The sequence below is a fragment of the Spermophilus citellus genome, assembly GCF_964194105.1.
Source record: "Spermophilus citellus genome assembly, chromosome: 8".
Taxonomy (NCBI): domain Eukaryota; kingdom Metazoa; phylum Chordata; class Mammalia; order Rodentia; family Sciuridae; genus Spermophilus; species Spermophilus citellus.
Window position 1 is genome coordinate 94565219 of NC_138189.1, and position 19676 is coordinate 94584894.

A 19676-nucleotide genomic window follows, 5' to 3' on the forward strand; every position below is an offset into this window, starting at 1 on the left:
AGAAGAAAGATCAGAAGAGTAGAAGAAGGGGATTGAGGAAATGATAAGGGAGTAAATCTGATAAGTGATAAGTGGAATAAATCTGACCTAACTTTACTATGTACATATATGGATATATGACAGTGAATCTCACTATTATGTATATATACAAGTCACTAATTAGGAAAAAACAGCAACTGTAAGTAGCAGAAAGATCAGTGGAGAGAAGGGAACAAGGGGTGAGAGGAAGGGAGAGAAAGGGAAGTACTAGGGTCTGACTTAGAGCAAATTATGTTCCATGTCTTTATAGTTATATCAAAATTAACCCTAATGTTATATATAACAAAAAAAAAAAAAAAAGAGAGAGAGAGAGAAAATTCAAGGACTTATTAAGAGGTAGCCAAAAATGTTATTTGAAATTAAAAGTCTTATGCATTATTATTCTGGCTCTATCTGTATTCTCATTTAAAATTAGAAAACAATTTTCATGGACTCAAGAAACCAAAAGCAAAGTTAGTATATTTTCTTAAACATATCTATTTTTTTTAAAAAAAAAGAGAGAGAATTGTTTAATATTTATTTTTTAGTTTTTCAGTGGACACAATGTCTTCATTTCACTTTTATGTGGTGCTGTGGATTGTCCCTAGCGCCCCGTGCATGCCAGGCTAGCAAGCTACCGCTTGAGCCACATCCCCAGCCCTCTTAAACATATCTATAAAAAATAATTTCTTCAATGATAAACTGTTTTTTTTTTGGGGGGGAGGAGCTTTTATAATTGAATCATTTCATTTCAGGAGATAAACCGCTCGGAGCTATGCTTCCCAAGTGGACAAAAAGTAAAATGTGCTTATCTTCCCAAAAGGCAGATTCACATACCAACTGTTTTTCAGTCTCCAGCTGATTATAAGCAAACCTTTACCTCTTGCATCATAGGTATGACTGTTATATTTTTATTTTATTCTGATGGCCACTTAGTGTAATAGAACTATGGGAAAGTGTATTCTGAATTTTCAGGTATATTAATTCTCCACTTCAGATTTGTTTTCCATGTGTTTACTTGTTTTTGACAGTAACTATTATTCTAACTTTTGATCAAAATAGAGCTTTAAAAACAGAAAATGAGGGCTGGGCATGTGGCTCAAGAGGTAACGCACTTGCTTGGCATGTGCCGGGCGCTGGGTTTGATCCTCAGCACCACATACAAATAAAATAAAGATGTTGTGTCCAACGAAAACTAAAAAAGAAATATTAAAAAAAAAAAAAACCCTCTCTCTCTCTCTCTCTCTCTCTCTCTCTTAAAAAAAAAACAGAAAAATTATAAAATTTTAAAAATTATCTTTTTAAAATTATAGTTTTTCTTTTTGGTAGTTGTGTATGAATAGCAGGCCTTTATTTTTTTATTTTTTGGGTACCGGGCACTTGACCACTGAGCTACATCCCCAGCTCTTTTTTTTTTTTTTTTTTGTATTTTATTTAGAGATAGGGTCTCAGTGAGTTGTTTAGTGCTTCACTTTTTGCTGAGGCTGGCAGTCCTCCTATCTTAGCCTCCTGAGCCACTGTGCCCAGCTTATTTGTTTATTTTTATTTGGTACTGAGAATCGAACCCAGTGCCTCACACATGCTAGCCATGTGCTCTGCCACGGAGCTACCGCCCCAGCCTCATAATTTTTCATTTTTTAAAATAGAAGTTATTTCCAGAGAGTATGGAAAAGCAGGACTCTGAGAGAGGACTTTCTGTAGTGGTTTGGCCCTGGATGATGCAAAATTGTGAAAAATCAAATATTTTTTATAACAATATAAGTGACTTGTTTAGCTTCTATTTTTGTGTATTTAAAACAGATTCCTTTATTATGCTAAGTGAAATTTAGCCAATCCCCAAAACCCAAATGCTGAATGATTTCTCTGATTTAAGGATGCTGATCCATAATATGCTGTAGGACAGTGGAGATGGGAGGATTAAATGAACTCTAGATGGGGCAAAGGGGAAAAGGGGAGGGAGGGGGAAGAAGGGTAGGAAAGATGGTAGAATGCGATGGTCATCATTAACCTAAGTACATGTAAGAAGAGTCGAAGGATGTGACTCTACTTTGTGTACAACCAGAGACATGAAAAATTGTGCTCTATATGTGTAATATGAATTGTAATGCACTCTGTTGTCATATATAACAAATCAAAATTTAAAAAAAACAGATCCCTTAATGTTGATTTGTTCAGTTTCATTTTTGAAAAAAAGATATTGATATTGTGATTATAAAATTTCTGTGTTCATTTCAGCAATTTGTTAACATATGTAGAAGTATAAATCAGGGGGAAAATAATTTGTAACTTCTTCAACCAGAGATAAATATGGTCAAAAAAAAAAAAAAGAAGTGTTCCATGACTTGTTTAATTAAATGGAAAAATTTAAGTATGATGTATGATTAGGTCTGAGTGCTTCAAGATACAAGGGCAAATCCACCTTAAAAAACTGGACTGGCTCATGTCTGTAAACCCAGCCACTTCACTGAGGCAGGAGGATCGAAAGTTTGAAGACAGCCTGAGCCACTTAGTAAGACCCTGTCTCACAGTTACATTCCTGAATGAAACTCAGAAGAAGAATCCTCTTTGCTTCAGTCCCTAGTACCTCTACCACTACCACCATAACAACAAAGGATATTTGTATTATGTTTTACTTTGATTCTATTTAAAGGCTGTAATCAATTTTGGCTAATATAGAGCACATGTGATAGGAACACAAAATTTTTTTTTATAAAAGAAGGATTTTTATTTTTTAATATTTTATTTATTTATTTTTATTTATATATGACAGAGAAATGCATTACAATTCTTATTACACATATAGAGCACAGTTTTTCTTATCTTTGGTTGTATACAAAGTATATTCACACCAATTTGTGTCTTCATACATGTACTTTGGATAATAATGATCATGACGTTCCACCATCATTTCTAACCTCATGCCCCCTCCTTTCCCCTCCAACAACACAAAATTATTTTGTATTTAAATTTCAACTATATCTACTTTTTTTCTAGAACATCTAAATATATTGCTGTTTGAGTTGGCACAAAGATTACACAAAGCTCTTTCAAAAGTTGACATATCGTTTTACACATCATTGAAAGGAGAGAAAATGAAAACTGTAGAAAAAAATTTGCCACCCTGTCATCATGATCAACCTGCAAAACTTGTCATGGTTAAAAAGGAAGGTCTAAATAAGGTATTGTTCCTCCACACACCTAATACTTGTCTTATGCATAATTGGGTAACTGTTGCTTTATGGCAAGCTTGAAGAATGAGACTTGATTTAGGAGCCTTCTGTTTGAGCATTAGGAACTAATAATAGAGTAAACTCAGTTTTTATGAAAAGAATGAGCTGTATTCTGGAACACAAAAATATGAGTTAAGATTAACTTTCAAATTACTTTGGAACTCAACTCATAGTAATGAATAGAGAGATAACATGAAAGAAAATTTTTTATATTACTGTAATTGATAAACTGGAAGGATATGCCCAGATACAGTGATACCACTGAGAAGGAGAATATGTTCCACATGAGGGTTTAGAAGAATGCAGGAATGGGCCTGAAAAAAATGAAGGTTGTCTGGGCACTTTGGCACATGCCATCCTTGGGACACTGGGCGGGAGGATCAAAAGCTCAAGGCCAGCTTCTGCAACTTAGCAAAACTTTGCCTCAAAACAACCAACCAACCAACCAAAAAGCAAATAAATAGGTCTGGGGAGTGGTTCAGTGGTAAAATACCCCTGGGTTCAATTCACAGTATTTCTGCCCTTAAAATAAAAATAAATAAATAAATAAAAATTTAAAAAAGAAAGAATTGAAAGCTGTAAGCCTTTGTAATCCTAACAACACCAGAAGAATAGAAAATCAGACTGACCTGATAACATACCATGGAAAAAGTCAGGTTAGTAAAATGTGTATTGGTTGATAGCTTGTACTCATTTGCAAGACTGTGCTTTCTTAACCTATTATTTTTTCTTAACCTGTTTGCAAATCCTATTTCATTAATTATGTAAAGTTGATTTTAAATTTAGTTACCAAAAGCAAGAATTCATAACTAATATCATAGCCATAGAGAATGAAATATCATATAGCTACTAAAATCTTTGTTTTCTTTTCAAGATTATTTCATGACATGGTTACATGCTTATACTATATTGTTGGATATAAGGATTAGATTACAGAATAGAAAATGTGTCATCTAAGTTTTTTTTTAAAAAGACCACTATATACATTTATGTGTCTGTGTAAGTGAGGAAAAAGCTGGAAAAGAAATGCAGAGATATTGCTTGTTATTCTTTCTGGATAGATTTCAAATTGTCTATAATGAACACTTTATCAAAGAAATAATAAATTTTAATTTATTGTTAATTTCAAATAAGTTTTCATTCTCAGAATAATATAATCTTTTTCTCTTTTTGATAAAGAGAAAACATGGAAAAGTACATGGTTTTAAGTTTTATCATATTGTTTAAATTATTAATAAAATTAAGTTGTATTGTGACTTTGTATAGTATATTAGTAAGGCCAAGCAGTCTTCATAAGTGTTGACAAGCATAATTAAAAAAATAAAAATAAAAATATCTTTATTACTAAATTTTAATATCTTTTTTTTTCTCCTTTTCTTTCTTTCTTTTTTTTTAAGTGTTGTGCTTTGAACCCAGGACCTCATGCATGCTAGGCAAGTACTCCTCCACTAAGTTACACCCCTAGCCCTAAATTTTAATGTATTTTTTCCTCCTTAGGGTCGTCTCTTTTATACATGTGATAGACCCAAAGTGGATCAATGTAAATTTTTCAAGTGGCTTGAGGAAGTAACTCCTGGATGGTTAACACAGGAAGAGTCTCAACCCAGCATGGTTTTAAATGATATTAAGAGTATTGCCTTGTATTTAAGAAGTCAAAAGATACCATTCTATGAGGAATGCCATCTTTTGGTGAGGTATGTTTCATGGTACCAAATAATTGCCTGTAATTACTATCAGAAAATAATATACATTAATAAATATGTAATATATAAATATATATTAATAAATAATATAAATCAGAAGATAGCAACCCTCGCAGGATTATCAACAGCTTTAAAAGAGATTAACCATTTTTATGCATAGTTGGGGCTGTTCTTCACAATCTTGGGGGACTCTGTTGAAATAGGAATAATTTTTAGTAGTGCCAGATAATAATTTTTCACAATCTTGAACTGTATAGCCTGTAGGATGATAGAATGGTACATTTTAGAAGCATGTCTTGTATAGAAGTAGGATTACTAGAAAAGTATAAATGCCATATGCATGGTAACTTAATAATAATTTATTGGGAAGTTTTAGATGCTAGGTTTTCTTCTAAGTATTTTGTCTTATTCCATTTAATCATCACAGTAACCTATAAGATCATAGTAACCTATAAGATATGGAGATAGTGGAGACAAGTATTAGTTTTATTTTACTGTGATAGAAATTGATATTCTCTATTTTTTAGATACTTTTTCCTATCTTCATCTTTTTAAAACTGATGATAGGGACTAGGGATTAGTTCGGTGGCAGAGTGCTTGCCTAGAATGCTTGTACAATGTTCTGGGTTTGATCCCCAGCACTGCAATCAGTCCAATCAATTGATGACAATTCTGTGATATTGCTGTTTTCTTCCTTTGATGGAATATATTTATTTTTCATATGCATGTATGAAAGTATGTAAATGCACAGAACTCTGGTCCTTTCCTTTTTATGTTGTGTTTTAAAAAAGATTTAAAAATTTTTTAATATTCAAATTTATTTTTATTTTTATTCTTTTTTTCAGGAAAGGGTTTGATTTTCAGAGAAAACAGTACGGCAAACTAAAAAAGTTTACTGCTGTAAATCCTGAATTTTATAGTGAACAGAAAAGCAAACTTTATCTTAAATTGAGTCGGAAAGAAAGTTCTTCGATTTATAGCAAAGGTAAGTTGGTCTGATCATGGTGATGATGCATTTACAAACAGCTGAATATCTCTGTAAATTCCCTCCCCCCTCTCCTGGGGATTGAACCCAGAAGCCCTCTACTACTAAGCTATATTTCAAGTGCTTATTTATTTACTTTAAAATTTTTGTTAAAAACTTTTTATTGGTATTTAATGATTATACATAATAACAGGATTCATTGTGATATAATTATACATGCCTAAGGCTTGCCTATCTGGTTAGTTTTTTCAAAGAACAACCTTTTGCCTTTGTGGATCAAAAGATCAGCAAGTATCTTTGTTTTATTTTGGTTTGGTTTTGGTTTCTTTTTATCTTCCACTCTTATTTTGTTTGGTTTTAGTGTAATCTTCTTTTTCATACATCCTAAGTCAGATATGTAGCTTGCTAATTTTGAGGTTTTTCTGTTTTCTAATATAAAATTAGGATTGTAAATTTCCCTCAAAGTACCACTGTACTTTTTGTGAAGTACTTTTTTTCATTTAAATTAATTTTATTTAAATTTTATATTATAGTTTCATCTTTAGCATACAAGTTAGTAAGCATGTTTTTAAGGAAATTTCTATATTAACTTTTAACTTAACCTACAGAGTATCATCTGCAGGCAGATTTCAGTCTACAAACTTACTAGTTAGCGGATTATGGTTTTCGTAATACTATTCTTTAAAGTTCATCTAGGTTTTTTTAATGGTATAGAAAATGAGAAATATAGCAGTGCTGAGGATGAACCCAGTGCCTCACACATGCTAGGCAAGCACTCTATTATCAGAGCCACAACCCCAGCCCTGTTAATACTCTTTTAATGAACCAGATTCTGCTGCTAGGTATTCTGCAAGAGAAGTAAAAACCTATGTCCACACAAACACTTATACCTGTATTTTCCTAGCCTCCTTAATCATAATAGCACCAAACTATCCAGATGTGCATTTACTGATTAGCAAGGAAAGGAACAAATCAATGATAACATGAATAAATTTCAAAAGCATTGCACTAAGTGAAAGAAGCCAAACAAAAGGTTACATATAATTCCTTTTAAATGAAATTCTAGTAAGAGCAAAACCTAATAGCCCAAGGACAAGAGTGGAGGATTGTCTGGGAAGAGGCAGGTGGGAACTTCCTGGAGTAATGGGGATGTTCTATGTCATGAAGTTTGTGGTTATGCTTTCAAGTCTATATAAGTTCATCAAAACTCATCAAATTGTACAGCAAAAATTGGTGAATTTTACTGTATGTAAATTAAGCCTCAATAAAGTTGACAAAAAAAAAATGAGAAATATATGCCCTCTCTTTTTATTAGATGCTGAGCTCTTAAACAAATCAAGTTTAGTAATTGCTTTCTCCAGATCTTCTCTAGTCTTGCCAATTTTTGGTTAGTCATCTATCAGCAATTCAGGGAAATAGTTGAAATCTTCAATGGTTCACGTTCTTCTTGCTATTTTCTTACTTTTTGCATTTCATATATTAGGCTTATTTTATTAGGTGCACATATGTTTTAAGTTACTCTTGTCTTCTTGATAAATTGAAATTTTATTATCATATAGCCACCCTCTACAACTTTAATACCTTTTTCTTAAAATGCATTTATTAATATAGACATGCCAAGTATGTTTTTGCTAATAGGTACTTGATAAATCTTTTTTGAACACTTTTGTGTGTTCTCATAGGTATGTTCCTTATAAACACTGTATGTGTCAATTATAAAAAATTTGACCTGTAAACAGAACAAGCCCAAATAGTTAGATTTAAATTATAATAATTGATACATTTGTATATGTTCCTACAATCTTAAATTATTCTTTTATCCCACTCTTTCTTTGCTCTTTTAAATCCTTTTTTGCCGTTTTAAAAAGTGATAGTTAGGGCTGGGGATGTGGCTCAAGCGATAGTGCTCTCGCCTGGCATGCGTGCGGCCAGGGTTCGATCCTCAGCACCACATACAAACAAAGATGTTGTGTCTGCCGAGAACTAAAAAATAAATATTAAAAAATTTTAAAAAAAAGTGATAATCTTTCCTTCAGTAAAACAACTTCTTAGAAAACATTCACAATCCTTTGTTCTTCTCTAGATCCTCTCCTTCACTTTCTATCTTCCTTTTTCCTCAGGGTGACATTATTTAGACTAGTGATATTTGTAATATCATCTGCAGCTGGTTCCAGTCCACAAACTTACTAGTTTTCAACAGAGGGAAACAACTACTTCAGTATTTAAATCACTTATGTTATTAGGCAAACTTGTTTAGTTATTTGTCTTATTTATTGCAAGACTTTCTCAGTGAAGAAACATTATGTTGATGCTATGGTTTAGATGTGAGATGTTCCTCAAAAGCTCACATGTGAGACAATGCAAGAAGGTTCAGAGGAAAAATGATTGGCTTGTAAGAGTCTTAACCCAATCAGTGATTTAATCCTTTGATAGGGATTGACTGGTAACTGAAGTGGTAGGGTGTGGCTGGAGGAGGTGGGAATTGGGGCGTGGCTTTGGGTATGTATTTGTATCTGGCGAGTAGAGTTTCTCTCTGCTTTCTGATCTCCATATGAGCCACTTTCCTCTGCCATATTCTCCCTTAATGATGTTCAGCCTCAACTTGAGCTCCAGGGAATGGAGTGGGCTTTCTATGGACTAAGACTTCTGAAACCTTGAACCCTCAAATAAACTTTTCCTCCTCTGCAATTGTGCTGATCAGATTCTTTAGTCACAGCAGTGAAAAAGCTGACTAAAACAGTTTTGTTGAATTACATTCTAGTACAAGTTACTTATGGCATACAATTACAAACCATTCAGGTCAGGCTACTTTGAGTAGTGCTAATGTAACTTTGGAGTTAGTATGGATCTATTTACTATCTTTCTTTCTCCGACTACTTTTTATAAAGTTCTCACTTTTGACTGGGGATATAGCTCAGAGGCAGAGTACTTGCCTACCATTGGCAAATTCCTGAGTTTTAACTCCAGCACTGCAAGAAATAAAATAATGAAATAAAATTCTAGGCTCTGAGTTTTTTTCCCTTAAATACTTGTGACCTACAAAAACTACAATTTCATATGTTTTAACCTAGTAATTATGTACTTGGTTGTCTTCTTGAATCCATTGTTACTGTTGAAAACTCTAAGGGTACTTTGATTCTTTCTTTCTGTTATTTGTTCTTTTGGGATGGAAACTTTAAAATTTTATCTATGATTTTACCTTTATTTCCTGATAATTGTGTCTAAATGTGGATTTTTCATTTTTTTTTTTTCTTCTCTTGGCCACACTATAAGACTTTTAACTCTGAGGTCCTTTATCATTTTTGTAATTCTGGAAAATTGATCTTTATTATTTCTTCAAATAATCTTCCTTCTTTGTATGTCTTTCATTATTTTTTTTTAAATTTTTTATTGATTATTTAAAGCATTACATAGCTCATGATATATCATCTTTCAAGTCTTTCATTATTCAGATGTTAGCACCTCTGAATTTATCCTCTAGCTTGCTTAACTTTTATATTTTCTTTCTTTCTTTCTTTCTTTTTTTTTTTTTTTTTAATAAGATGAGCCAGGGTCATCTTGTAGTTACAGATGGTAAAGACACCCACATACACACCAGCACAGTGTTAGGGAGATAATGTCAGAAGATCACAAGAGTGACTGAAAGGGTTCTATTTTTTTTTTTTAAAGAGAAAGAGAGAGAGAGAGAATTTTAATATTTATTTTTTATTTTTCGGCAGACACAACATCTTTGTTTTTGTATGTGGTGCTGAGGATTGAACCTGGGCCGCATGTATGCCAGGCGAGCGCGCTACCACTTGAGCCACATCCCTAGCCCCAACTTTTATATTTTCTGTGTTTTAGTTTTTCCTTCCTTCTCGGAGAATCCTCAATAAGGCTTTCTTTCTTTCTTTTTTTTTTTTTAAAGAGAGAGTGAGAGAGAGAGAATTTTAATATTTATTTTTTAGTTTTCGGCGGACACAACATCTTTGTTTGTATGTGGTGCTAAGGATCGTGCTACCACTTGAGCCACATCCCCAGCCCAATAAGGCTTTCTTTTTAAAATTTTTAATAATAAACTTTAACCTAAATATATCCAAAGCAATATCATTTCAATGTGTAATTAATATAAACATTATGAGCTATTTTATGCTATTTTATTTTTTCATACTGCTTTTCTTTCTGGAAATTCATATGAGGGACGACCAATCCCAAACTTGTCAGCTTCAGAGAGTTCCAGAAATCGGGGGTGCAGTTGAACTATAGTGTGGAGAGCCCTAGCCACCAGAAAACCACAGTCACTCATTGTGGGGAGCCATTCTCACACGTGACTGGGCGACTCCCAGTTTGGGTCTGAGGCGTTCTGGCTGTGTCGGAACTTTCCCGGCCCTCTCCTGATGAGAGAACCCGTCCGTGTGGGGGTGTGACTGACCACTGACCCCGAGGGCCCAATCACTGACCCTGACCTTGGAGTGCGGCCCCCCCTCAACATTCATTGGATGGAATTCTCCCCTGAATTTCTTGTTCCCCAATAAAAGGCTACTCCCTGGTGTGCTCCCTCTCTCTCTCTCCTGCTAGCCCTGAGTAATCCTTGCTGCCCTGCCAGGCGGTTAGAGGTGGGAACCAGAGAGGGGAGCCGTCTCGGACCTGGCAATAGAAATAAGGTAACTGAGTCTGTGTGTTTTATTTCGATCTCTGCTAGCTAACTTTTATGCCAAGAACCTCATTAATGAAACCATTGCGCTGGCCGCATTGGTGGAACTCATGAAATAACCCATAAGGTCAAGTGTAAACAGTTTGGTTCAAGGGAAAAGCAACATTAAATAGAATAATATTTTTGTATTACAAAATTCTTTAGCCCTCAGAGTTTGGAGAAATTGAGGTGGGATGGAGACTGCCCTGTGATCAGTTAGTTACCACCAGTTTTTGTCTGTTCATTACAGCACAGCACAGTGCTTTTGTTGTTGCCCTGATTTTTCAGAGTATATTAGTCAACTTTCTATCACTGTAATGAAATACCTGAGAAAATTGACTTATAAAGAGAAATGATTTATTTTGTCTCATTGTTTTGGCAGTTCCAGTCTGTGATCAAGTGGCTTCATTGTTTTGGGCCTCTAACAAGACAGCATATCAAGGCAGGAGCACACAGAAAAATAAACTACTGACCTCCTGAGCCAGGAAAAAAAAAAAAAAAGAATAGATGAATCCTGTTGTCAAAATCTCCTTTAGGAGCATGCCCCCAATGACCTAACGATTTTCCACTAGGTCCTACCTCTCAAAGGTTCCACTGCTTCCCAGTAGTACCACCCTGGCAACTAAGCCTTTAACATATAGACCTTTGGGGAACATTCAGTATCCAAACTATAGCACAGAGGATTTCTAGACCAGAAATGTGAATTAACTTATGGATAGCGAGGTACAATTTGTTCCAGGGCATTGGAGCCTGGGGAGAAGGCCAGTGGGACGTAAGAACAGAATCTTAGGCTGGAGTTGTAACTCAGTGGTAGAGCACTTGCCTAGCGTGCACAAAGCCCAGGGTTTCATCCAGCACCAATCACACACACACCAAAAAAAGGAGGAGGAGTAAGTGGAAGGGGACAGAATCATCAATGATATACTCTAGGCCCTCCAGTTCAAAACAACATTCCAGCTCCAGCGGGTTTCTCTACTTCTCTCTCTATTCCCTGCAGGAAGGGAGCCAGCAATCATACTAGTTCAGACTCATTTTTTTCCCCCATTTAAAAAATTTGTTCTTTTTAGATATACATGATAAATGTATTTTTGACATACATGCATGGAGTATAATTTATTCTAATTAGGATCCCATTTTGTAGATAGTTCAGCCTCTTGATTAGAAACAGAATTAGGACTCCCCTAAAGTAGTTTCTATGATCTGAATGTGTTCCCCTCACAAATTAATATATTGAAACTTAAGTCCCATGAAAATCGTAGAATTTGTTTTTTTAAATATTTTTTTAATTGGGCATTTTTTACATGTTTTGAATTGTGTTACTAATTAAGTAAGCAAAAAATTTGTAATGTATACACATTAGGAAACTTGTGCAGAAACATTATGATTTTATTTTTTAAATGCATATTATATGTAATGAAGAGGTTGGATTTTTTTTAGAAATTGAACATTTGACATGGTTTTCAAAAAAATTAAGTTAGTACATAAACATATACAATGAAAAAATCAAGTGTAAAGAAATATGTGATTAAAAAGTATAAGTCTTTCTATAATTCTTACCTTTTTCTCTTCCCTTTGAAAATGCATGTGATTAAATAATTTAATTACTATTTAGATATATGAAGTCTTGGGGTTTTCTTTAATCTTTGTAACTATACTATTCTTCACTTTAATTCTCCCTTTCTATTTACAACAGAGACTTTTTTCCTCCGTACTAAGGATTGAACCTAAAGGCTCTTTACCACTGAGCTACATCCTCAGCTCTTTTTATTTTTTCCAGCCCTTTTTATTTTTTATTTTGAGACAGTGTCTTAATAAGTTGCCGGGGCCATCTTTGATTATCTTGTCTGAGCCTCCTGAGTTGCTGGGATTACTGGTGTACACTGCTATGCTTGGCTGTAGCAGGGAAAATTTAAGATGAATTCATCTGGTAGATTTTGTGTGTGTGTGTGTGTGTGTGTGTGTGTGTGGTGCTGGAGATAGAACCCTGGGCCCTGTGCATGCAAGCCAAGCACTCTGCTAATTGAGCTATATGCCCAACCCCTCATCTGGTAGAAATTTTTCAGTAATTTTCTTTATTTTTTATATTTATTTTTTAGGTGTAGATGGACACAACACAATGCCTTTATTTTTATGTGGTGCTAAGGATCTAACTAGGGTCCCGCCCATGCTAGGCGAGCACTCTACCGCTGAAGCCAGCCCTTCAATAATTTTCAAACTAGTTTTAGAAGTAAAATTTTAGTTATTGTTTAAAGTACACCATTCAAGAGTTCCACACCTTTCTCCTTCTTTATTCCCTTACTCTTCGCCTGAGCCTAGCCAGACTCCCTTGCTGATTGCTAGATAGTTGCAAAAGATGAAGAAGTTCAGATGTCCTGAAAGAGGACTTGTCAGTGGAAATGGGATGGTATATTGATTGCTAATTTGTGGTTATTTTTGGGCTCCCTGGAACTGCTAATAACCTTACTTACTGATCTGATCTTTAGCACTGTTCCACTGCTAGAGGTTTTGTTAGCCTGAATTAAGTCTAGGACTACCTTTTTTTTTTTTTTTTTTTTTTTGTAGCATATAAGGTAGTTTCTATGATCTAAATGTGCCCCCCCTACACAAGAATTGTTGAACATTTCCTAATCTGAAAAACTAAAATCCAAAGTTCTCCAAAGACCCCAATTTTTGAGTGCTGATGTGACAGAAGTGGAAAATTCCATTCTATGAAATTTTGTTTCATACAAAAGATTATTAAAAAATTATAAAATTGCTTTCTGTCTGTATGTACAGATATATATGAAACATAAATGAATTTTATGCTTAGATTTAGGACCCATCCCTAAGATATCTCATAAGTTATATGCAAATAGTCCCCAGTCTGAAAAAAATCCAAAATCTGAAACAGTTCTGGTCTCAAGTATTTTAGATAAGGAGTATTCAACCTGTATTAAGAGGTAGGACCTAGGGCTGCGGGTGTAGCTCAGTGGCAGAGCACTTGCCCAGCATGTGCCATAACCTAGGTTCATACCCTACACCAAGGAAAATTAAAAAAAGAGGTAGGACCTTTAGAAAGTGATTAAGTCATGAATGCTTTATATTCTTAATGGGATTAGTGGCCTTGTAAAACAAGTTGAAAGAAATATCCCAGGGGTTGGGATTGTGGCTCAGTGGTGGCAAGAGTGCTTGCGTAGCATGCAGGGACACTGGGTTCGATCCTCAGCACCACATAATTGTAAAATAAAGATATTATGTCCACTTAAAACTAAAAAAATAAAAAAGAAATATCCTAGCCCCTTTGGTCCCTTCTGCCATCTGAGTACATGGCCTTCTGCTCCTTCTACCATGTGAGGATACTGCAACAAGCACCATCTATGAAACAAAGAACAATCAATCTAAGGTATTTGTCCAATGGGCAAAGATTTTTTGGGTAAGAACTCAAAAGCATGGACATCCAAAAAAAAAAAAATAGACAAATGTATTATGTTGAACTAGAATCTTCTATATAGCAAAGGAAACAATCAAAAGAATGAAGAGACACCCTATAGTATGGGAGAGAATATTTGCAAACCATATATCTGATGAGGAATTAACATCCAAAATATATAAGGAACTTGAACAACTCAGTAAGAAAACAAACATATATGTCTATACCATGGAATATACATCAGTCTCGAAAAAGAAGGAAATTCTAATATTTGTGATAGCATATATGAACTTGGAGGGCTTTATGCTAAGTGAAATAAGCAGGCACAAATTTGGCAGTGTTATATATGAATCTTAAACAATTGAATTTAGCCGGGTGTAGTGGCACATGTCTGTAATCCCAGCAACTCAGGAGGCTGAGGCAGGAGGATCACAAGTTCAAACCTAGCCTCAGCAACTTAGCAAGGCCTTAAGCAACTCAGGTAGACCCTGTATGTAATGAAATATTAAAAAGGGCTGGGGATGTGGCTTGGTGGTTAAGCACCCTGGGTTCAATCCCTGGTATAAAAACAAAAACAAAATACACCCCCACCAAAAAAAAAAAATTGAATTTAGAGAAACAGCTGAATGGTGGTTTCTAAGAGGTGAGGGATATAGAAAATGGAGAGATGGTAGTCAAAGAGTGCTAACTTACTTATAAGCAAGTTCTAGAGATCTTATATACAGCATGGTAACTATAGTTAATAATAGCATATCGTGTATTTGAAATTTGCAAAGGGAATAGATCTTAAGAGTTCTCACTATACACACACAAAAACAGTAACTCTGTCAGGTGATGGACATGTTGATTAGTTAGATTATGGAAATCATTTCACAGGGTATACTTATGTGGAAATATCATGTTGTGCCTGGGGTCATAGCTTGGTGACAGAGCATGTGCTTGGCATTTGTGAGGCCCAGGGTTCTTTCCCCAGCAGCCTGATCACCTCAAGAATACATGTCATACAACCTAATTAATTATGTACAATTTTGTGTCATGCAGACCTCAATAAAGCTGGAGGTAAAATGTTTGTTTTTTTAGATGATCTTTGGGTGATTTCAAAAACCCTAGACTTTGAACTGGATACTTTTATTGCATGCAGTGCTTTCTTTGGACCATCATCTCTCAATGAGGTGGAGCTACTGCCCTTGAAAGGTTATTTCCCTTCTAATTGGCCTACTAACAGTAAGTATTACCATGTGTATCTTAATTTATATTTTGAAAGGTTGATAGACATATGATGAACTTTGAGCACTAATGCTAACTAACTGTGTGTGGGATTGTTTGTTTAAAGCCAACAAACCAATGGTGTTTAAAGCTATAGTGGTTTCTCCTATTATATGCGATGAGTTCCTGAAAATGTGTATGAAAATTTAATACATCATTATTTCTGCAGTTCAAGTCCCATAGGGCAAGCAATATAATGAAATCTTGAATCTTCACTTAAGCATTAGGTTAAAGTTGAATTTTACAAGTTTATATTTGACTTTTTAAAAGTACAAACAATAGGTGTACAAATGAGAATTTTTTCAAAGAACTTCTTGCATCAAGTTCTAATCCTTATGGTTTATTTGAAAATATATTTAGTAAACAATTTATTTTCACCTTGGGAAGGTTCTGAAGATTTTCGGTTGAATTGAGCCAGAAGAGTATGATTTTTGCTTTGAGAATATCTTATCTGTTTTGAAAAATTATTAATAAGGCAGGCTACCCACCAAATTTTTCTTGTAATAAAGAAACTTTTAGTAAGTTGAATTCATATTTAGTTCTATGAATCTGTAAACTTATCTGTACATTTTGATCTCTTAATGATTTCTAATAGTTGAATTTGGTTCATAACTGATCCAGACAAATATTTAATGACATATTCATATTATTTCATAGATGCTTTTAGATTTTGATTTTTCCTTTTTTAACTGAACAAACCTAGTCCAACCAGCATAAATCTAATAAAAAGCTAATAAACGTTTATCCTTCTCATATGGAGATTTTCATATTTGTTGCAGATATTTACTTACCAGTATCAGCATGCTAATTTCCTGTTTTCCATATATTTTAATAAAATAATTAAGAAAGACATGCAAGAGAATATTTTAAAATTACATAAGTACTTCCGTACAGCTCAACTGGTATGCTGATTAAAGAGAACTGCTGGCCATCAAGCAGTGCCTCAGTGCACTAACTCAAAACAGGTGTTCTTATTCATTTACTGATATGCACAACTCTAAATTTGATTTAAGTTATGCAATTTATGTATATTCATAGAAAGAGAATGAGTAGATAGCATAGTAATTCAATGGATAGAAGTTCACAGACCTTTCTGCATGTACTTAAAGGTTTATTTTATGTCATGATTAATTTAGTAGTTGAACTCTGAGGTATAAAGACATTTAATCCAGTTTTTTATGTGTCATTTTATTTTCATCAAGTGTTCATTTTCTCATCTTTTTTATAGCAGTGGTCCATGCATTATTAGTTTGTAATGCCAGCACAGAGCTGACGACTTTGAAAAATATTCAGGACTACTTTAATCCAGCTGCTTTACCTCTAATGCCATATTTGTTAACAATGTAAGTCATCATTTATCTTTGGGTTGTTGGTATTAAAAAATGATAACTGAAAGTGAATATAAAAATATAATTAAAGTACATTATTTAAATTTTACAATTCAAAGTTTAATTATTTTTTAGAATATGAAATTACTGTCATTAATTAGAAGAGAAAGGGGGTAGGGGACACAGTTCAATGATAGAGTACTTTCTTAGCATGCACAAGTCCCTGAGTTCTATCTCCAATACATCCCCCCACACAAATAAACAAAATTTGAAAAAATAAAAAGAGAAAGGGAAATATGCAAAATTTACCTTTTATTTATTTATTTATTTATTTATTTATGTACTGTGGTTTGGGCTAATAAATGAGTACTGTGAATTTTTTCTCTGTATCAAGGGATAATATTCTAAAGATCTTTGGAGTGATGATTTAATAATTCATCTATAGTTTGATACTGTATATTATTTGGCATTTATAAGAATTATTTTACAGCTTGAATACAGTGCATATGTCAATACTGATTTTGTTCTCTCTTTTTTTTTTTTTGGTACCAAGAATTAAACTCAGGGGTGGTTAAGCACTAAGCTACATCCTCAGATGTAGCTTATTTTTTTTTATTTGAGAAGGTATCTCGCTGAGTTGCTTAGGGCCTTGCTATTTGTTAAGATTGGCTTTGAACTTGTGATCTTCCTGCCTCAGCCTCCCCAGCCTTTGAGATTATAGGCATGCCCCACCAATTTGACTTGATTTTATTCTTTGTTTTTTAATTTTAATTTTTTTCAGTTGTTAATAGATTATTTACTTATTTATATGCAGTGCTGAGGATCAACCCCAGGCCCTCAAGCATACCATGAAAGCACTCCAGCCCTGATTTTATTCTTAACATTACCTGTTAATTTTCAAACACCAAGATCCTTTTTAAAAAATGGAAAGTTATAGTGTCCTAAATGCATTCAAATAATAGAAAAAGCCCATTTTTCCAATTTGGATTGTTATTACTCATTTGGAGTGTTTTGCTTTTCTCATGCCAATGAAATTCTAGGTAATACATATCCTTATGGATTACTATATGTAGTGTGATAATCTGATTTGGATCTTAGAGTAGAATAAGATACTAAAGTTAGGAAACATAAAATGTGAAAGAAGACTGTAGTTTAATAGCAATGAACAAATGTTGGTCTTTTGGTATTGACAAATATATCTTGGCACTGTAAAAAGTTAACATAAGGGGAAGAAGTGGGTGAGGAATATTTAGGAATACTCTGTTATCTTTGGAACTCCAGCAAATAAAAATTCCAAAATAAAAAAATTATATTAAAAATTGCAAGTTTAATTAAATTTAATTAAATATTATATTTCATAATATCCTAGTCAAAACAAAAGAGATTTTTGGTTAATTTAAAAATATCCTTATGGTTCCATTATTTTTTTTGTGCAATTGAAATGAATTGAACCTTTATAGAAATAGAAATAAAAGCATTTATATATTTTCAGTTTTACCTGAAATAAACACTATTAATTATCTGATTCTTAACAGTGCTGAGTTTTGGGGAAACATTTTTAATATCTGTATTTGAAATAATTAACTTCCTCATGTTGTTGAAGAGTATATAAAGTAATGTGTAAAATATGTAGACTCACACCACAGATAGGAAATATTGAACAAAGTTTAGTCTTCTTGCACACTCCTCTAAGTTGAGGCTGGTATCCATATGTCCTCCCCACCTTACCCAAAAAATGTTTTCTGTGGTGTTTATGAAATGAAGGCCAGTTGTGAATGAGTCTGTGATTTGTTGCCTTTTTACTAGGTCTCCGTCAACTACAGTTAGCAACAAGAGAGAAAATAAGAGAAAATTTATCCCACCAGCCTTTGCAAATATCAATACAAAATTTGAACTACTTAGCCTGGGAGAAACATTGCAGTTAGCTAGTGAGTTAATTCAGACACACAAGTTAAACAAGGACCAAGCTACAGCTCTAATTCAGATAGCTCAAATGATGGCATCCCATGAAAGTGTTGAAGAAGGGAAGGAACTGCACACCCATACCCTCCCTATCACAGTCATACATGGTAAGAAGCAAGAAAACAGTCCTAGTAAATATATTTTAATGTAAACTTATATAAGGTAATCTTTTCGTAATATCCTAGTCAAAACAAGTTTCCAGAATAACTGTGAGTAAAAACTTTTAAACTTGAACCCAGAACCCACTTGAGTAAGCTGTTAAATTAGAGCACATCTGACTACCTTGAAACGAAAAATTGGCAGCATATCTGATGAATGGTCAGCATTATTTAGTCATTGCTAAAGTGTCCAGATTGGTCTAGATATCTGTGTATTCCTCTGTTAGACTAGACTTCAACCCTGATCAGCAAAGCTTATATTCCTACTCTGTTTACTCTTTCATCTTCCACAGCAGCTATTCCAGAACTTCGTTATTCTCATAACCCCATCCTTGCCCCTCCTCTACCCCTCTGAAATTGATCTTGCCTCTAAAATAGGAATTAAATTTGTAACAGAAACTTCTTTTAATGTCCTGAGCTCCTTCAATTTAAGTAAGTTTAGACTCATTCTTACCCTTTTTTTGTCTCTGTCCAGGTGAAGGGAGCTTTATTTTCTTCTATTCAGAACTAATACCTTTCTCTGTATTTTGGCTTCTGTGTAGCTCATTTCTCCATAGGTTAGTTCTCTACTTAATCTTCTACTTTCTTACTGTTTATCTTTCCACATCAGAACAATCACTGAGGTGGGTCCCATCTGACTGCTATCCATCCTTCATAATGATTTTCTCCTTCCAGTTTACTTGAATCCACACATTCCAATCCATCATCAGATCTCCACGTGGCCTACTCGGTGGAGGGTAGTCTCTAGAGCTAGAATTCTGCCTTTGGCTCTTTCATTTATTAGCTATATGATCTTGGACACATCACTTATCTCTTAGCTTTAATTTCCTGCTCTGTAAAATGGAAATGATAACGGCATCTACCTCAGAGGGGTGGGGGATTAAATAACTCAATGTAAGTGAATGCTTAGAACAGTATCCGGCACAATGGAATATGCTCAGTAAA

The 19676-nt window shown here is 34.1% G+C and overlaps 1 protein-coding gene across 1 annotated transcript in view; it reads left to right on the forward strand.

Moving 5' to 3' along the window:
• The window catches only part of ZGRF1 (zinc finger GRF-type containing 1), a 92562-nt gene that overhangs the window by 45945 nt on the left and 26941 nt on the right, over positions 1-19676 (forward strand). The window contains exons 12-18 of the mRNA XM_081303966.1: positions 774-912; positions 3013-3197; positions 4746-4942; positions 5797-5936; positions 15098-15241; positions 16512-16626; positions 18418-18680. Coding sequence (XP_081160092.1) covers positions 774-912; positions 3013-3197; positions 4746-4942; positions 5797-5936; positions 15098-15241; positions 16512-16626; positions 18418-18680 — 1183 coding nt within the window. The remainder of the gene's footprint in view (positions 1-773; positions 913-3012; positions 3198-4745; positions 4943-5796; positions 5937-15097; positions 15242-16511; positions 16627-18417; positions 18681-19676) is intronic.